Genomic DNA, 17,216 nt, shown 5'->3' with positions numbered 1-17,216 from the left:
CACCTCTCCCAGTATACGGGCGGGAAGCCTCCGGGAGAACCCGGATGGAAAGCCGGCGCGGCGCTGGCCGAGGTCGGTACGGGCGCTTAATACCGCGGTCCGCAGGCTCCTTCTCTGGAATCGGGCCTGAGCACCGCCGCCTACACTGGTTCCGGCGCCCAGAGACAGGACCCCCCAGCCTGAGCGGAGAGCGAACTGGAGCCTGAAACGGGCGCCTAAAAGAAGCCCGAGCATCCTTTGGGCCTTCGCCTTTGGCTCGGAGAAGGGCGGGTGGAGACCGAGCGGAGTCTTCCTTCCTCGCCGCCGGCGCCCTTAGCTCGCCCGGGCCGCTTCCCGTCCTTAACAATACACCAGCAGGTCCTACCAGTTACGAGCTGCATGTTCTTTACATGCATGCTTATAATTAAACCTCCCAACAACCTGGTAAGGTAGGTACTATTGTCATACCCCCTTGCGGAATCGAGGCTTGGAAAGGTCCTAAGTCACAAAGCCAGGATCCCAGGCGTTGGCTCACTACATTCCCTTGCCATTTCTCCTGGCTATTGCTTTAACTGTAAAATGTAATAATTAAATCCTCTGCCTCCCCAGACACCCGCACCTACCTTGAACTAGCATAAACGGTGGCAGATATAAATTGAATTATGTTTGGAATTTTAGGTTTACAACTGCACTTTCGTGGTGTCACTGCTGAAATACATATTTTAGCATCCCCTAAATATTTCTGTTATGTGAATGATCACTTGTAGTTGACTGGTTTGTCTCAATTGTGATACCTTTACGTAACTATCTTTATAATTCATAAACTTGTGGAAACATAGCACCCCTTTAATTCTGCATCTTAAGATATTTCTCAACAAATTCTCAAAAGAATCATTCTAAAAATGAATTGTGTCTATTTTAGTAAGGTAATGCTTTGTGTTTTTTTCTGTTTATCATGGAAATTTTCCAGCATACATAAAAATAATGAGAGTGGTGTAATGATGTGTACCCCACAACCAGCTCAACAGTTACCAATTCATGGGCAATCTTACTTCTTCAATCTCCATCCCGTGTGTGTGTGTGTGTGTGTGTGTACACGCACGCGCACGCGTTGAAGTATAGTATTTCAAAGGAAATGCCAGACATCATTTCACTTGTAAATAATTAAGCTATCTCTAATAAATGAGTACTTTAACACAACCATACCATTACAACACTTGTTTACCAATAATTCTTTAATATGATGCTTTTTTGATGTTTACATATTTTAAGATATTCTGACTACTAAATACCACAAAGGAGCAAATGAAAATTGTGAGTTGAGGTTCTAAAACACAAGAAAGCCTCTTGAGTGATAAGTTATCTTTGAGGATTTTGAAATTTCTTGCTACCTATTCTCCCTTTTTAAGGAGAGTGGAGACTAATACTATAAATTAATTTTCCTGAAAATCCTGTTGTACAAAATAGGTAAATCTTCAAACACAATATACTTAAGTAGCATAGTCAGGGTGGATTTGAGTGGACTCTTAACTGGTCCAGTAATGATTTTTAATGAAACTGAAGCAAAGCTTTTTCATTCATTTCCACTGTCCTTCAAAATATATATGGTAAAAATATATAATAGTACAGAAAGATAAGCATTTTTTCATGCTGATGTCATAATTTTATTGTTATAAATTAGGAGAGGTTCTAAACACAGCCCTAAAGTCTCCTCCCTTGACAAATGGAAGTTGAAGATCAACTCTTTAAACCTCACTTTGTCTTTATTGATTGACAGACATCTTCCAATTTTTAACTGGCTCATAACAGCCATGTGGCAGGTCAACTCATTAGTTATATACTAATATTAGTACATCTTACAGCTATTTAATCTTTGTAGAGCCACTAGAAGGTTAGTGCTGTAACTATATATTCTTGGCTTACTTATCGGGACTTTTTTAAGGCCAAAGCATGTGTATTTAAATGTGTCCTTGTTATTTGTGGCACAGAACTTTGGGGATCACTTATTTATATGGGAAACAGAATTGTTTTCTAAAGTGTATTTGAGCCTACCTGTGGATTATATCCATTTGCTCATTGCTGAGGAAGGAGGAAAAGAGAAAAGACATGGCTTTCTGTTTAGGTCCCGCAACTTTCCCAGGACGTTGTTACCAAGTCAGAAGACTTAAATGCCTGTTAAAGCATTTAGACTGTTTACTTAGCAATGTAAAATATCTGTAAGCTAGGAATTGACCTGAAGAATATATTTTCATTCCTCTAAATATGACTGCTTTCTAGGATATATATTAGAATCACCTGGACAATTGTATTTCAAATCCTTTTATCCTACTTCTGGAGATGAGTTATTAGTTCTAAGGGACATGTACTTTCAAAGGGGTTCCCAGTGATTGTAATGGGGATCTCATGTTAAAGACTACTGTTGTAATTGCTATTTATGACTTATCTGAAATACTTATTTAGAATACAGATTCTGGGCTCCTACTCCAGAACTAAGGAACCAGAATCTCTGGGGGTGGGGCCCAGGAATCTGCATCTTAGCACTCAGCTGATTCCTCCATTTACTCAACTAGAGAACCACTGCACTGCCTTCTACATCCTGTCCTTGGGTTAAGTCGCTTTTTAGGAATGCCACTTGTTTTCATTGCATTGTTTTGGCTTCTTTCTTGACTGCTTTTACTGAGGGGTAATTACATGAAAAAGTTAATGAAGTTCCTATTGTAATTAAGGGTGTCCCTCTATGAGAGAAATTTTTCTGAGGTCTCACTAACAAGAACAGTTGTGTTTCTCCTGAGCAATTTATTTTGTTTTTTTATATGGACAGTATCAGTCATGATCTGATAGCGTGTTACACTTTAGCAACAAGAAAGCTCTAAACCAAATTTGTATCCTGCTACCTCAATGGTAGCTTAATCAGACCTGTTTGAAATTCTGTTTAAGTTGGAGTCAGAGCCACTCAAGAATCAGTTTTACAGACTTTTTTAATCATTAACTATTAAAAAAGAATTAGCTACTATGTCAAAATCTGCCCTTCCTTATTTAGTGAATTACTCCTTTCTCTGCTCACTTGTTTATACTGGGGTTCTGCATACAAAGTTGGTACAGAATGAAAGGGAGGGGGAGGCAGTGAGATGCCCTTTCTGGGGATATAAAATGTACCAGATTTGTTTGGGACATACATCACTGAAAACAAATTAAGCCATGTTACGGGATATTTCTTGATATGTACACAAATGACAGGATGGCATGTGATGTGGCTTTGTTTTAATTACATTAGCCACTGATTTCTTTTTTATTAATGTATCATTGATAATACCATCTTATGTTGGTTTCAGATATACAACACAGTGGTTCAACAGTTACCCATATTATGAAATCTTCACCCCCTCTAGTGTGGTCACTATCAACATAGTAAGATGTTACAGAATCATTAACTGTATTCTCTGTGCTGTACTACCAACCCCATATCAACCTATATTGTGATTGTGAATTATTGTGCCCCTTAATCCCTTTCCCCCTCTCCCTCCCCAACTCTTCCCCCTTGGTAACCACTAGTCCCTTCTCAGTGTCTATGAGTCTACTGCTATAATGAAACCTTCTGTTTTCATTAGCCACTGATTTTTAATGTGTGGGTTATATTTTACTCCCAAAGCAAAATTCTGCAGCATCTCTGGAATACTGCCTGAGGATTTGGGGGTGCCATGTCGAAGAAACGCAGATGGGATGATGACTATGTTCGTTACTGGTTCACCTGTACAACAGAGGTTGATGGAACCCAACGCCCACAGTGTGTATTGTGTAACTCAATATTTTCAAATGCTGACCTCAGACCATCAAAACTATCTGACCATTTTAACAGACAGCATGGTGGTGTAGGTGGGCATGAACTCAATAGCTTGAAGCATACACCCACATCTGATCAGAGAGAAACCTTGAAAGCATTTGGAGTTGTATCTCATGAGGATACCTTATTACAAGCATCATATCAGTTTGCATATTTATGTGCCAAGGAGAAGAATCCTCATACAATAGCTGAAAAATTAGTGAAACCTTGTGCATTGGAAATAGCACAAATAGTCTTGGGGCCAGATGCACAAAAGAAGCTTCAGCAGGTACCCTTATCTGATGATGTGATCCATTCTAGAATTGGTGAAATGAGTCAGGATATCTTACAGCAAGTTCTAGAAGATATCAAAGCCAGTCCTCTGAAAGTGGGTATTCAGCTTGCTGAGACAACTGCCATGGATGACTGCAGTCAGTTAATGGCCTTTGTGCGATACATAAAAGAAAAAGAGATCATAGAAGAATTCCTGTTCTGTGAATCTTTGCAGTTAACAATGAAAGGAAAAGATGTGTTCAGTATCTTCAGAGACTTCTTTTTGAAGCATAAGATAGCACTTGATGTATGTGGCTCTGTTTGTACTGATGGTGCCTCTTCCATGCTAGGAGAAAATTCAGAATTCGTTGCTTGTGTGAAAAAAGAAGTACCTCATGTCGTGATCACACATTGTTTATTAAACCCTCATGAACTGGTTACAAAGACATTGCCTACAAAACTGAGGGATGCTCTGTTTACTGTGGTGAGGGTAACAAATTTCATCAAGGGGCGAGCTCCAAATCATCGCCTGTTTCAGGCTTTTTTTGAAGAAATTGGAATAGAGTATAGTGTCCTCCTTTTCCATACTGAAATGAGGTGGCTTTCCCGAGGCCAGATACTTACTCATATTTTTGAAATGTATGAAGAAATAAATCAGTTTCTTCACCACCAAAGCAGTAATTTAGTTGATGGCTTTGAAAACAAACAGTTTAAAATTTACCTAGCATACCTTGCAGATTTATTCAAACACCTAAATGAACTTAGCGCATCTATGCAAAGGACTGGGATGAACACAGTATCAGCTAGAGAGAAGCTTTCTGCTTTTGTTAGGAAATTTCCATTTTGGCTAAAGCGAATTGAGAAAAAAAATTTTACCAATTTTCCTTTTCTTGAAGAAATAATTGTTTCAGATAATGAAGCTGTTGAATCCATTGCAGCTGAAATACCACTGCATCTGCAACAGTTAAGCAGCTTCTTCCATGGGTATTTCTCCATTGGAGATCTTGATGAGGCAAGTAAATGGATTCTAGATCCCTTTCTTTTCAATCTGGATTTTGTCGATGATGGTTATTCAATGAAAAATGATCTTGCTGAATTACGAGCTAGTGGTCAAATCCTAATGGAATTTGAGACAATGAAGCTTGAGGATTTCTGGTGTACCCAATTCACGGTGTTTCCAAACCTGGCCACAACAGCTCTAGAAATTCTTATACCATTTGCAACTACATACCTTTGTGAGTTGGGATTTTCATCACTTTTACATTTTAAAACGAAGTCCACAAGCTACTTTAATATGAGTGATGACATCCGTGTGGCTATTTCAAAAAAAGTTCCTCGTTTCTCAGACATCATTGAACAAAAGCTGCTACAGCAGAAGTCACTGTAAACTGATACACTCTTTATGTATAATTTATTATATATTCTTGATCCCACTGTAAAATTAAGCTATAATTTTGTCTCTTTCCTTTTATATTTATGGTATACCAAATCCTATCTTTAAAAAGTTTAACATCTTTAACTTTTGTCACATGAGGCATGTGAAAATATGTTTTAAGAAGAACACAAGCAGAAAAGACTAAGTACTACCACCTACTTTGACACATAAGATTCTTCCAATTCTAAGTATCTGTTTAACCTGTTGCTGTGATACATAAAAAAGACACCCACACAGTAGAATATCCAGCAAAAAGGTACAATAGGCTAGGAATGGAGTCAAGAGAAAAGAGAAGACCTCCCCGGACATGCATCTTCATGTTAAGAGTAAAAGCCGAAGGACAGAATGACAGGCTGAGTCCTCCCATCTCAGTGAGGGTTGTTATGGGAGGTGAATGAAATCAGAAGAGGATTATGAAATGTTACAGTGGGAGGAGGGATGATTCTAGTTTATGTAAGATTTATTTTTCAACGTATTTCTTTTGGAGTTATTCTCACAATGTCCATTCATCTAGCTCCTATGCTCTGAATACCATGACATTAATAAATATTCTAATACCCTTTTAGTCACTCTGTCTTCTTTTAAATTATATCAGGACTCCAAGTTACTGAGGCTGTTAGAAAGGAGATCCCATGATTTTGCAGTCTGGGATAAGCTCAAGGATTTTTCCTTCTCAACCAGGTTTCCAGATGGTTCCACTGGTTCTTTTGTCCTCTGGCCTCATCTTATTTTTCCTATGCTTACTTTTCCTTTACCCCACTTTCCTCACTTTACATCTTACATTTTTTTTTCCAGCATAGTTCAAAACATTTGAATGGATCAGAGTGTAAATAATGAAGTCACTGTAGTAATACAGGGCCATCAAAAAGTTCCCCATGGGAATTTAAATTAATGTAGTTTTTCTGGATGATAATTTGGCAAAATAATGCTTTTTAATTTAAATAAATTTTTTATATTTTTATTTCAAAGCTTTTATGTTTTATCAAAGTACTGTATATGCTCAAGGCTGGGGGAAAAAATGAGTGAGTCCTATAATAAAAAGCTATTCTCCCCTAACTGCCCAGTTACCTTAACCATGTCTACTTTAACTTTTTGTGATTCTAGCCATATCTCTAATATGTTTATATCAAACACATGCCAGTTTTGATTTGTCAGCTTTAGAAGTTATATAGTGATTCCTCTAGGTAATAGGTAAGGATTAAATTTATAGAATATCTATCTCCTCCCCTATTCCCAATCTTTGATTATTATAGTACTAATTTTAGTTCCTCTGTGGATTATTCATATCCCTTTGGTTGAGGATTTTTCCCTCTAGGAATTTGCCACATGGAAAGAATCAGGGATATTCATTAAGTTTTATTTATAAGGTGGGTAATTGCAGCATTTTTATAATAGTGAAAAAGAAAACCTGAAGGAGAATGGAATCTGACTACCAAATTTATATGTCACTTGAGTACCACAAATTGAAGTTTGTATTTTCTACACAAAACTCAAACTTTTCACCATCCATCAAAATACTTTTATCAAGAAATGTAAGTGCATGCCTTTAAAATATTTTTAAATGTAGTTGCCAAATATAAAACCTAATTTTTCCTAGTATAATCTAACATCAAGAACAGAGGGAGAAACTTCCAAAGCTAATGCAGGGATTACTCTGGATGAGTATGTTTCAAGTTTAGTATATATACATATCTAAAGAGAGGAAGGAAGGATGGGAGCTCACGGGCATTCGCGGTCCTAGAACAGAATGCCACAAGCAAATGACCTTTGATAGCCAGCTTTTCATTAAGTTCACTAGAATTCTCTACACTACATTTATTAATACTTGCTCTAAAAGAAAAACCCAAAGGACATTTTAAAGAAAATAGCTGAGTTTTTAAGGTCATTATCAAATTCTACAAGTTTGTTTTTCCCTGATCAAATGAAAGACACTGCAGTGTCTGATAAAATGAAATGTAATTTTTTTTTCAGTTTAAAACAATATCTCACAATGGTACATATACTAGCACATACATGTCATATGTTTCGGTCTTTTTCTTCCAAGGAGGAGATAATTTTCTTGTATTTTTACTCTACAATTAAGGTCATTGATAAATTGCAAAAAGGGGTCAGGATAAAGATACCATCTTTCTGACCAGCAGATGTCACTCTCTGTGCATGATCGGTTGAAAGGAAACTTAACCACATACGAGATTTTGCCAAATATATATGATTTTAAACATCTCTAGATGGGATTAGTAGCTCACATTAAAAATGCCCCACCTGAGCCTCTGCTGGCTCCAAATTGGCAGACAGAACTCTGGTGGAGCCAGTAACTACCAAACTGCAAGAAATCATTGGGAAACAAGAATGGAAAAGAATATTTATTAGGCTTTTTCTCTAAAACAAACCTGAGTATATGGATTTTTTGACATCTTGGCTGCTTTGCTAAGCTACCAAAAGCTAAGCTACTTGAAGTGTGTGGACAGGTCAGCATTTTCAGACAATGCAATGGGAAAACCAAATAGGGTGTTTAAAGGGTGAACTTTATGGTATGTGAATTACAGCTCAGTTTTATAGAAATTAGGCTCTTGGTATTTATAGTATAGAATCTTTGAGTACAAAGTTACATCAAAGTATTATAAGTGTAGCTTTATAACTACCAAGCATTTGTAAAAGTCAAATTTGACCTTAATTTGAAAGGCAGCTATAAGGTAATTAATTTGTTGTATTTTGTATTTTATCTTCTGAGTATAAAAAGAGGCCTGTAATTTAAACTTGAGCCAATACTCCATTCATTCATTACCTGACTGCCATTAGCCCCCACTCTGGTGGACCATAGTAATGCTGGGTCTCAGGAATTATCATCAGTTCAGGGCCACTGCCTCTTACCAATACCCAGAAGATCTGAGGATTTTCTTTCTTCATAATACACAATCACCCAATCAAAGACCGCAGGTCTCTGGGGAAGACTTGGAAGAAGGTTTATAGCATATATGTGGTAGTGTTGCAGAATTGTTACAGGAAGTCAGCATGTCCTTCAATCAAGGAGCTCTGGATCTGACAACTAGCTCAGGTGGAAAGTGAGGAGAGACTATGACCCTCTCTGTAGTCTGACTTTAGTCACATTTCTGAGCATCAGACTAAGAGTTTTCCCTGTTGTATAGATCCAGCAATATTTTATTAGACTAACCATCTATCTCACTGCTAGGTCCACTGTACCAATTAGCTTCTGTATTATTCAGGGTTCTCCAGAAAAACAGAACCAATAGGGTGTAAGTATATACACACATATATACATAGAAGATTACATGGATAAGAGATTTATTATAAGGATTGGCTTATGAAATTATGGAGGCTGGCAAGTCCAAAATCTGTAGGGTAGGCCAGCAGGCAGAGAGTTAGGAGAACTGGTTCTGCAGTTTCAGTCTGAAGACAGTGAGACAGTCTGCTAGAGAATTCTCTTGCTTGGGGAGGATGGTTTTTTTTCTGTTCAGGCTTTCCATTAATTGGATGAGGCCCTCCCACATTAGAGGGCAATCTGCTTTACTCAGTCTACCAATTTAAATGTTAATCTCATTAAAAAGCACCCTCAGACCCCCAGAATAATGTTTGACAAGCTAGGCACCCAGAGACCCAGCCAAGTTGACATAAAACTAATCATCACACCTGCTATCTGTGATCCCTGTGGGTCAAAACACTCTGATTCAATCATTTTGTCCCTGCTGTGTATTATGGTAAATGCAGCCACCTTAACTCTGGTGACTGAACACTGCCACTGGCCTCTGCTACTGTAGGATCCTATCAGCCACACTGAAAGTGAAGGCAAGGAAGGCTCAGAGTGAGCAGGGGTTTAGATTTTCAGCTTCATCAGAGTCCATGCAGATGTCCTCATTCCAAATCTTGGGGACACTCTCCCAATCCTCATCCTAACTTTGCCTGAGAAATACAGGCTGTGGATTCAATTTACATCTAATTCTGCCACCCTATTAAATATTGTATCCAAATTTGCAACTACAAGAGATATAAGACACTTAGGGCTGCTGTAGAATCTCCCTAGTTCTCTAACGAGGACTTGAACTGACATTTTAAAGAACTGTGTTCATTTTCTTCTTTAAGCACTCCAGTGCACTCCAGTCCACCCCCACATACAGTCCTTGTAGTCATTATTCCCAGCAACCCCCTGGCCCCACATCGCACCTGCTTCAGGAGGTTCTTCATCACAATAATTAATAACCACTAATATGATGAATCAGTGTCATTCCATGACATGGGTGACCAGCATCCCATTTCCATGAAAAGGGGCTCCATAATTCACTCAAGTCCAAAGATAAACCCAAACACCTGAAAAAATTCCATCTTTGAGAGCCTCTTTCCTGAGACTACTGGTACTAATTTCTGTATCAGTCAATAGACTGAAACTCCACCAGTTACTTTCACAGAGAGAATTTAATACAAAGAATGGCTAACCAGGTATTGGAGAACCGAAAAGGCAAAAGGAATACCGTAGTAAATTCTGAAAGCATTTACCTTCCCTGGGACCGGGAGAACAAGAAGAGTTTGAGATTAATACAATTTAGAAACTTAGATAAAAGGTCCATGGAGCTGGGACAGAGAAGATACCTGCCAGCTGACACCAGGATGTGTGGAAAACCATAATGAGGCTGTTTCTGAGATTGTGGAAAAAATGAAAACTTGAACCAACTGCTCCTACAGGAAATATCTGTCATTGTCAGGGTGAGGAGCTGTTGCTTGGGTGACACTGACTCGCAGGAAGCAAAGCAGAAAGGAAGTTCCTTGCCTCTCTAGACTTCTAGGCTCCTTCTAGTGTCCTCTGTTGACAGACCAACAGAATGCCACCTGGCACAGGAGAAATGTGATTTACAAAGTCCCAGCCCTGGCATCATCATGCAGCGGAGTTTGAAGCTATGAGAGTATAGCCTAATAACCGTGTGTGTGTGTGTGTGTGTCTGAGCCAGTGTGTGTGTGTCTGAGCCAGTGTGTGTGTGTGTGTGTGTCTGAGCCAGTTCAAAGTGAGTTCCCAACAGCACCCCTCCACATTTCAGCGTGCATCTCCTAAGGACATAAGGACATATATAACCACAAAGCCATCATTCACCCAACAGATTTAGCAGTAATTCCCTCATATTGTCTAATACTCAGACAATATTCAAAGTTCCTCCAATCTCCCCAAAAATATCTTTTCTTCCTAATTTTCTGGACCACATTTAAATTTTTTATGTCATTAACATTTTAAAGAATGTCCCACTCTCTGAATTGATTGTTTTCTCCTATATCATTTTATTAGTCCCTCTATTCTGTATTTTTTCTGCTAATCAGTGGTTAGTTCTAAAGGCTTCATCATATTCAGGTTAAAATCCTTAATGCATCATATAATGTCAGGTTGTTATACCCTTGGTGATGCTAAATTTTCTTATTTGGTTAACAGAATGGCCATTAAATCTCTCCATTACAAAGGTAGTTTTTCCCTCTGAATTTCTTTAAGAGTGTGTGTTATTTTTAATATGTAATACAGGCATTATAGTAAACTGAAACAGTGCAGTGAAGGCTTTACCTCCCACCTCATCCCTCAGCTCCACAGTCCTCCTCCCCAGAGGCAGCCCTGTTACAGGGTTATGTGTTTAAAGAGGATATAGTTACACATCAGTGTTACGTGTGTGGCCTTTCTTCTTCATAAGCAGTAGCACATTAAACACTCTTAGATGCTTTAAGGTTTTTAATTTTTTTTATGCCCATCATGAATTAAGGAGATCTGAGACATGGAGAGTTAAGGGTCTTCTGCATGCTATTTAAAAGATATTTGTAGAAGTCTTTTGAAATGCAAGACTTAGGGAGATGTCTCCTTCCACTTCACAACAGCCAACAAATAAAAAAACTTCTTTCTAGCCATGAGAAAAAAATCTCATTTATGTGATTTAATCATGCCCCATTTCATTAGTCTGGGATTGCTGCTGTGTTCCTAGCCAAACAACAGGCATAGACCTTTTATTTCCCATATTCCCTTCCAAAATTATACTGGCAAAGTGTGGCAAAGCCTTGGTTTCTATACTTGTCCATAGGCTACTTTCTCAAAGCTTGATTCTATAAAGCAGGTGCCTCTAGACCTTAGCAGCACATTTTCCTCAAATCAAATGTCTGTTCATTTCTGATCCACGCACTCAGTTGAGAAACCTCATCAAGAGCTTTTTGTATCAGATTCCAAAATGAAGTCACTCCAACTGAGGCCCTTCAAGTTACATCTGGAAACTGGTTGGATCTTTTTGGGTCATTTCCCATTAAATATAAGTGGAGTCTATTTCAGTCTATTTCATTTATACTGGGACTCTAACTGGCTCAGGGGTTTAACTCTGCTTAGTCCGAAGAGCCTCTCAGAACTCTCCTTCCAGTGAAAACTGCTCTGCCTGTTAAAGCCCTCTACCCAGTCAACTGAGGTCTAGTAGAAGGAACTTAGGACTGGGCAAGATCTGAGCTCTCCTCCCAGCTCTGTAACCCCGGGAAGATGACCTGCTTCTGTGGCTCCTTCCTTTGGCTGTATAATGGGAGAAACACTTGTCCCAAACTTAGAAGATTGTACAGACTGCTCTTTGATATGCTTTTTAAAAAGAAAATGTATAATTTACTATTATTAACTCTTGGAACAGTCTGCCACATCCCCTGATCCAACTCATCCACAAGAGCAAAGGAAGAATTTCCAAGAGCTGCAACACAGTACATCCTTTATTTTTTATCTCATTGAGGGGAGGAAGAGTACTGAATAAGGAGTAGAGTCCCATGGTTTAAAAATCAAATTGTTCCAAAAGTCATACAGTGAAAAATGAGTCTACCTCTTACCACTATTATCCAGTTCCCCTCCCTGAGACAGCTGCTAGTGTTAACAATTTTATGTCCTTCCTGTGATAGATTACGCTGACACATCCATGCATATCTGTGTGCCTTTTCTTTACCTCTTCTCTTTTTAACTTGAATGGCAGCAAACTACACACTTATTTTTTTCTCATTAAACACTGTATCTTGGAGATAATTCCATAGTGGTACATAGAGTTCTGCCTCTATTTATGTATATATAATGAATTATTTAATTAGTCCCCTATTGCTAGGCATTTAGATTGTTCCCAGTCTTTTATTAGTTCAAACAGGTTGCTATGAATATCCTTATATTCACTTCCAGTATACATTAATGGAAATAGAGCAGCTATGTCAAAAAATAAATTATGTATTTTTAACGTTCATAAATTTGCAAGCTTTCCTTGCAATTCAGCTATCATCTTATTTCATTCAAAGTGACATGATACACAGAGTAGTCAACGTTCACTCCAACATCACATCATGGTCCTTCTGTGGAATAGCAGCGAGTCCTCCCTATCAACAGCCATCTCCCCAGAGCTGCTGCATTTATTTGTGAGACCCCATCTGGAATGATCTCATTCTGGAGAACTTCACAGCCTCAAGGCCCCAGGTTGAAAATAGCATTGACAACTTGGGTCTTAGCCATTAGCTGTTTGGAAGGATTCACAAATCATTTTTAAACACTCTTGTACAAAAATTGCACAAAGGAAAGAGTTGAGAAAGGCAAAGAGAAAGGCCAGGAAGGCCTACATTTTAATAATAGTTGTAAGTCAGAAGATTGTGGACTTCCTTTCTCTTGACTCCACAACTACCAAGTCGCTGAAGGTCTCTGGCCCCCTTTGGCCCATGTGTAAAAGGAAGACCATGAGCCAAATCAATCCTCAGGACCTTTCCTCCTCTGAGATTCTCAAGATTCAGATGCAGTGTGGGTCAGGGGCATCTGTTCTCCCAATCTCACCGTATTCAAAAAGCAAGAGATGTCACAAATCAGTACATGATTGATTTCCAAATGGGTGGTACAATAGGGAAGGCGGTTAGACCCTGGTGTGCTGGTAAACAGGCTGGGAGCTGAGTTGGGGAAAGAGAGCCTTGATTTATAGTATTTGCTGATTTCTGTGGTGTAATTATTCCCACCGAGACGATTTGAAACTGCCAACATGACATAACTAAAATCAGTTGAGAAGAGAGGCAGAGAATTGGCTGCTGGCTCCAGGAAAGCAAAGCACCAGTTAGGAATACAAACAAAGTATTTTCTTCAGACTGTTCTGTGTCAAGAGAACTTTATGAAGGAGGATGGACTGAAACTACCCACTGAAGGATACTACAGTAGGACTCTTCCCATGGTAACTGACTGGAGCCATTCAAACTAGCTTAAGGCAAGAGAAAGGATATTCAAATAGGAATGTTTCAGCACAAATATCTGAACAAAGGGCCCAAATAAATTAGTCTTAGCACTCTTCCTCCACCTTTCATTTCCTCTTGAATCTTCTCTATCTGTGTATTAATGTCATTGTCTCTTGCCATAAGTGGACTCTCTCCAAATGGCAGGAAATATGGCCTGCAGCAGCCCATGGCTGTACAACCTTACAGATGGTAATTCAGAAGAGCAAGTGCACCCTCATGGAGGTCACATGGAAAGACTCTGACTGGCTCTGCTTAGGTCTCATGCCCACCATCTGAACTTTTAACTGGGCACAAGAAGAAAGGGTACCAGGTCCAGATGCCCCTGTCCCTACCGCCAGAGGACAAGCAGAGCATAGGATGGACCTCTTTCCCTACTACCACCCAATATGCATGAGAATTATCCAAACAGAATTCCCCAATGAGCAAAGGGATACTGTGCAGATAAAAGCTGTGAATTTCTTTTAGACATACAGGTAAGGCTTTAAGACGTAGAGCAGCAGAAGAGTGGGTACTAATTAGAGGCAACTGTGTAAGTGGAGGTGCAGAAACGTAAATGTTGAAGGAGCATTCTGCTAGATTTAATAGAGAATGAAGTGAATTCAGAATCACTGCACCACAAATTCCAACGTGGGCCTCCAGGAATCATTCCTGGACCACCACCACGGTACTGACAACCTCCTCCCCCAGCAAAATCCAGAACAGCTACCACAATCGAGCCTAGAGTTCAGGGAACCACCAGATAACTCTGGCTACAGGACCACACCGTCTTAGGTGTGACAACCAAAAACCTCTCAGACATTACCAATATCCTGAGAAGGGCAAACTACCCTCCACTGAGAACCACTGGCCCATGGCAACTTGCTGGCTCAAAATGCTCCGTCAAGATTTATGTTTCTGCACCTCCACTTACACAGTGTCCTCCTGAGAGCAGGAGCTGCTGGTAGAACTCCAGAGCCATACTGTGCCTTCGAGGTCAGCACCAGCAAAAGGGATCCCTTCCAGGCTGCTGCTTCCTCTCCACCTGTCTCATTTCTTTTTCCAAACTCAGTTTTGAATTCAGGTTTGCACACAGTGCACAGGATTGGCTAGACCTAAATTGCAATGACAACCCTAGCAGCGAGGACTGCAGGAAATGGGTTAGTTGTGCAGCCTCTGTAGTGTTGGAAGGCACACCCAGAGAGGTTTGGGAAGATGCAGAAGAAGCCAATCCACCACATCTGGCATATGGCTGCCCCTGCTGGGTTGTAAACTCTATGCCAATCAATGTCATAACGTCATTCATCTTCTCTACATGCTGGGCATATTCCCTAGATATGAATGGAACTATGAAATCAAACACGGGGAAAGCCATCCTCATTCCTAAATGCTTTGTATGTTCCTATAGCTCCACATTTGCCTCTTGGAACAATTTGTGTTGTCATTTACTTTCCCCGTAGACCAGAAGTTTATCTCCTTGTCCTTGTACTCATAACCATAACAAATGTTTGTGGACTGAATTAAAGACAGAAACAGGCTAGAGGGGGAAGTTCTGAGCCCCGTTCTCACTTGAGGCTAACAGCTCCTAGAGCAGCCATGCCATGAGTATTCTGGGTTTCCTTTCTTGTGAAGCCATCACCATCACAAGAACCTACAGGACAAGGCCCAAAGTCTCTGCTCAGTTTCAGCAGACCCAGATTCTAGGTCTCCTCCAAAAGTTGGAAAAAAACATCTGCTCCCATTCAGTTAGCGAGTAAACACTTATTAAACGTATTAAACGCTTGCCAAGTACCCTATACTTTTCTTTAACCATTACTTTACCAAAAAATGTAAGTCAGCGATTTCAACCTCTACAGTGTAGCCCTGTGGGTAACCCACATTCCTACTCTACCCTAGGAGAGGGACTTTCCTGTGCCCTTTAGATTATGAATGGCCTCCATGCATTCTAAGCAGGGTTTCCTAAACTTTTTCATTCCCAATACATCTGGGAACAGACCAAGAGAGAGTGACAGATGGAGGTCCCCTTTCCAGCCATGTATGAATCAACACACTACTTCACATGCTATCTTTCATTCATATTTAGAGCTATGCCCAGAAAAAAGTCAGTCACTTCCCCTACACCTCCCCCCACTACCCAGTTCTATACTCAGTGTTCCTTGCTGTAACGCTCATTTCACTTGTATTCTCCCAACTCAAAGCCATGAGGGCAGGCACCCAGCCTATCTGGTATATCTCCATAAACCCAGCACCTAGCTCAGGGACTAACACATAATAGATGCTTAGTTAAGTATTTGTTGAGCCCAGTAACTTTCAGCCTCAAATTAAATGTATGTAATATTAGTAATAGTTCTCTACATAGTTCAGTGGCTTCCCAAACAACTTGATGGATCAGTGTGCCAACTTTGGGTGGGGAAGACAGTGCAGTAATATAATTAATATTCACCCTACTTTTCGGATCTAAAACACCATCTGTGAGGAAATTGACATGCATTAGAGTTTGAATGCTTACCTGCATTAAAATTCTGACTGTAAACCTTGGGTCATATACCATCTGCTAACCAGATGCTCTGGTAGCTAGCAGAAGAGACCAGTGTAAGGTCTCTTACACTGAGAGAAACAAAAGTCGGGCCTCTGATGATTTTTCTTTCCTCTAGTGCCTGCTTGCTACCTAAAGCGATCACTCTGCCTGTTCTGAGAGTTGGGACCCTGGAGCATGCACACTTCTCTCAGTGATGTGAGGCTGGGCCAGAGACTCAGTGAGGCCTGTGAAGCCTCACCTTCTGGGAGAAGGGAGCTGAGGGCTAGGACACATGGGACACAGGGCAGGGGGACCTGTCCATACTATTATACATGTGTACACCCATATCTGGACAAAATCCATACCAAGGCATATATACATATAAACACACACAAACCACTGTACAAACAGGTGCCACACAGACACATTCTGTGGTCATGCACACTCATACATGCATAAACATGTACCCAATGCACAGATATCCAGCCACTATCGCCTACACCTAGCAATTGAAGTACACTTCTTTACTTGCAATCTGGTAGCTAGTGGAAGAAAGCAGTGGACGCAATCTTGGACTACACTGCACTCTTGGCCAGGTGAGTATGTGTGTGCATGCACCAATCCTGATGCACGTTTGGACCCATGTACTTACGAATGCACACACACAACTAATTACACACGCACGATTCATATTCACTTTCAAGCACATGAACATTCAGTGCACAGGGAAATGTACATGTTATCGGCTGTCACGCCCACATGCACTCTCAGATCCACAGTGACATGGATGTTCTCATGCGCTCAGATGCATGCCTACGCCTGGCTAACAAGCACTTTCGTGCACGTAAACCTCCAAATATACTGACAAGTTCCACACAGGGATGCACTCACTCAAGTCATCCCGAGCACTGCAAGATTTTTCCAAACGGCCGCGGAAGCGAGAGCGGCGGGCCGGCCCACGTGAC

General features: G+C 40.2%; 1 protein-coding gene across 1 annotated transcript; it reads left to right on the top strand.

Moving 5' to 3' along the window:
- The first annotated feature begins 8 nt into the window (after window positions 1–8).
- FAM200C (family with sequence similarity 200 member C) lies at window positions 9–6,391 on the top strand. Its single transcript, XM_036918503.2, has 2 exons — window positions 9–428; window positions 3,629–6,391. The coding sequence occupies exon 2, from the start codon at window positions 3,678–3,680 to the stop codon at window positions 5,457–5,459; it is 1,782 nt and encodes a 593-aa protein (XP_036774398.2). The 5' UTR covers window positions 9–428; window positions 3,629–3,677; the 3' UTR covers window positions 5,460–6,391.
- The last annotated feature ends 10,825 nt before the right edge of the window (window positions 6,392–17,216 follow it).

This window comes from Manis pentadactyla, chromosome 2, assembly GCF_030020395.1.
Source record: "Manis pentadactyla isolate mManPen7 chromosome 2, mManPen7.hap1, whole genome shotgun sequence".
Classification (NCBI taxonomy): Eukaryota; Metazoa; Chordata; class Mammalia; order Pholidota; family Manidae; genus Manis; species Manis pentadactyla.
Note: the sequence above shows the minus strand (reverse complement) of the source record. Positions and strands in the feature narration are given on the sequence as shown.

Coding starts and splice junctions, on each gene's coding strand:
- FAM200C (XM_036918503.2), top strand. CDS start 3,678: ATGTCGAAGAAACGCAGATGGGATGATGACTATGTTCGTTACTGGTTC.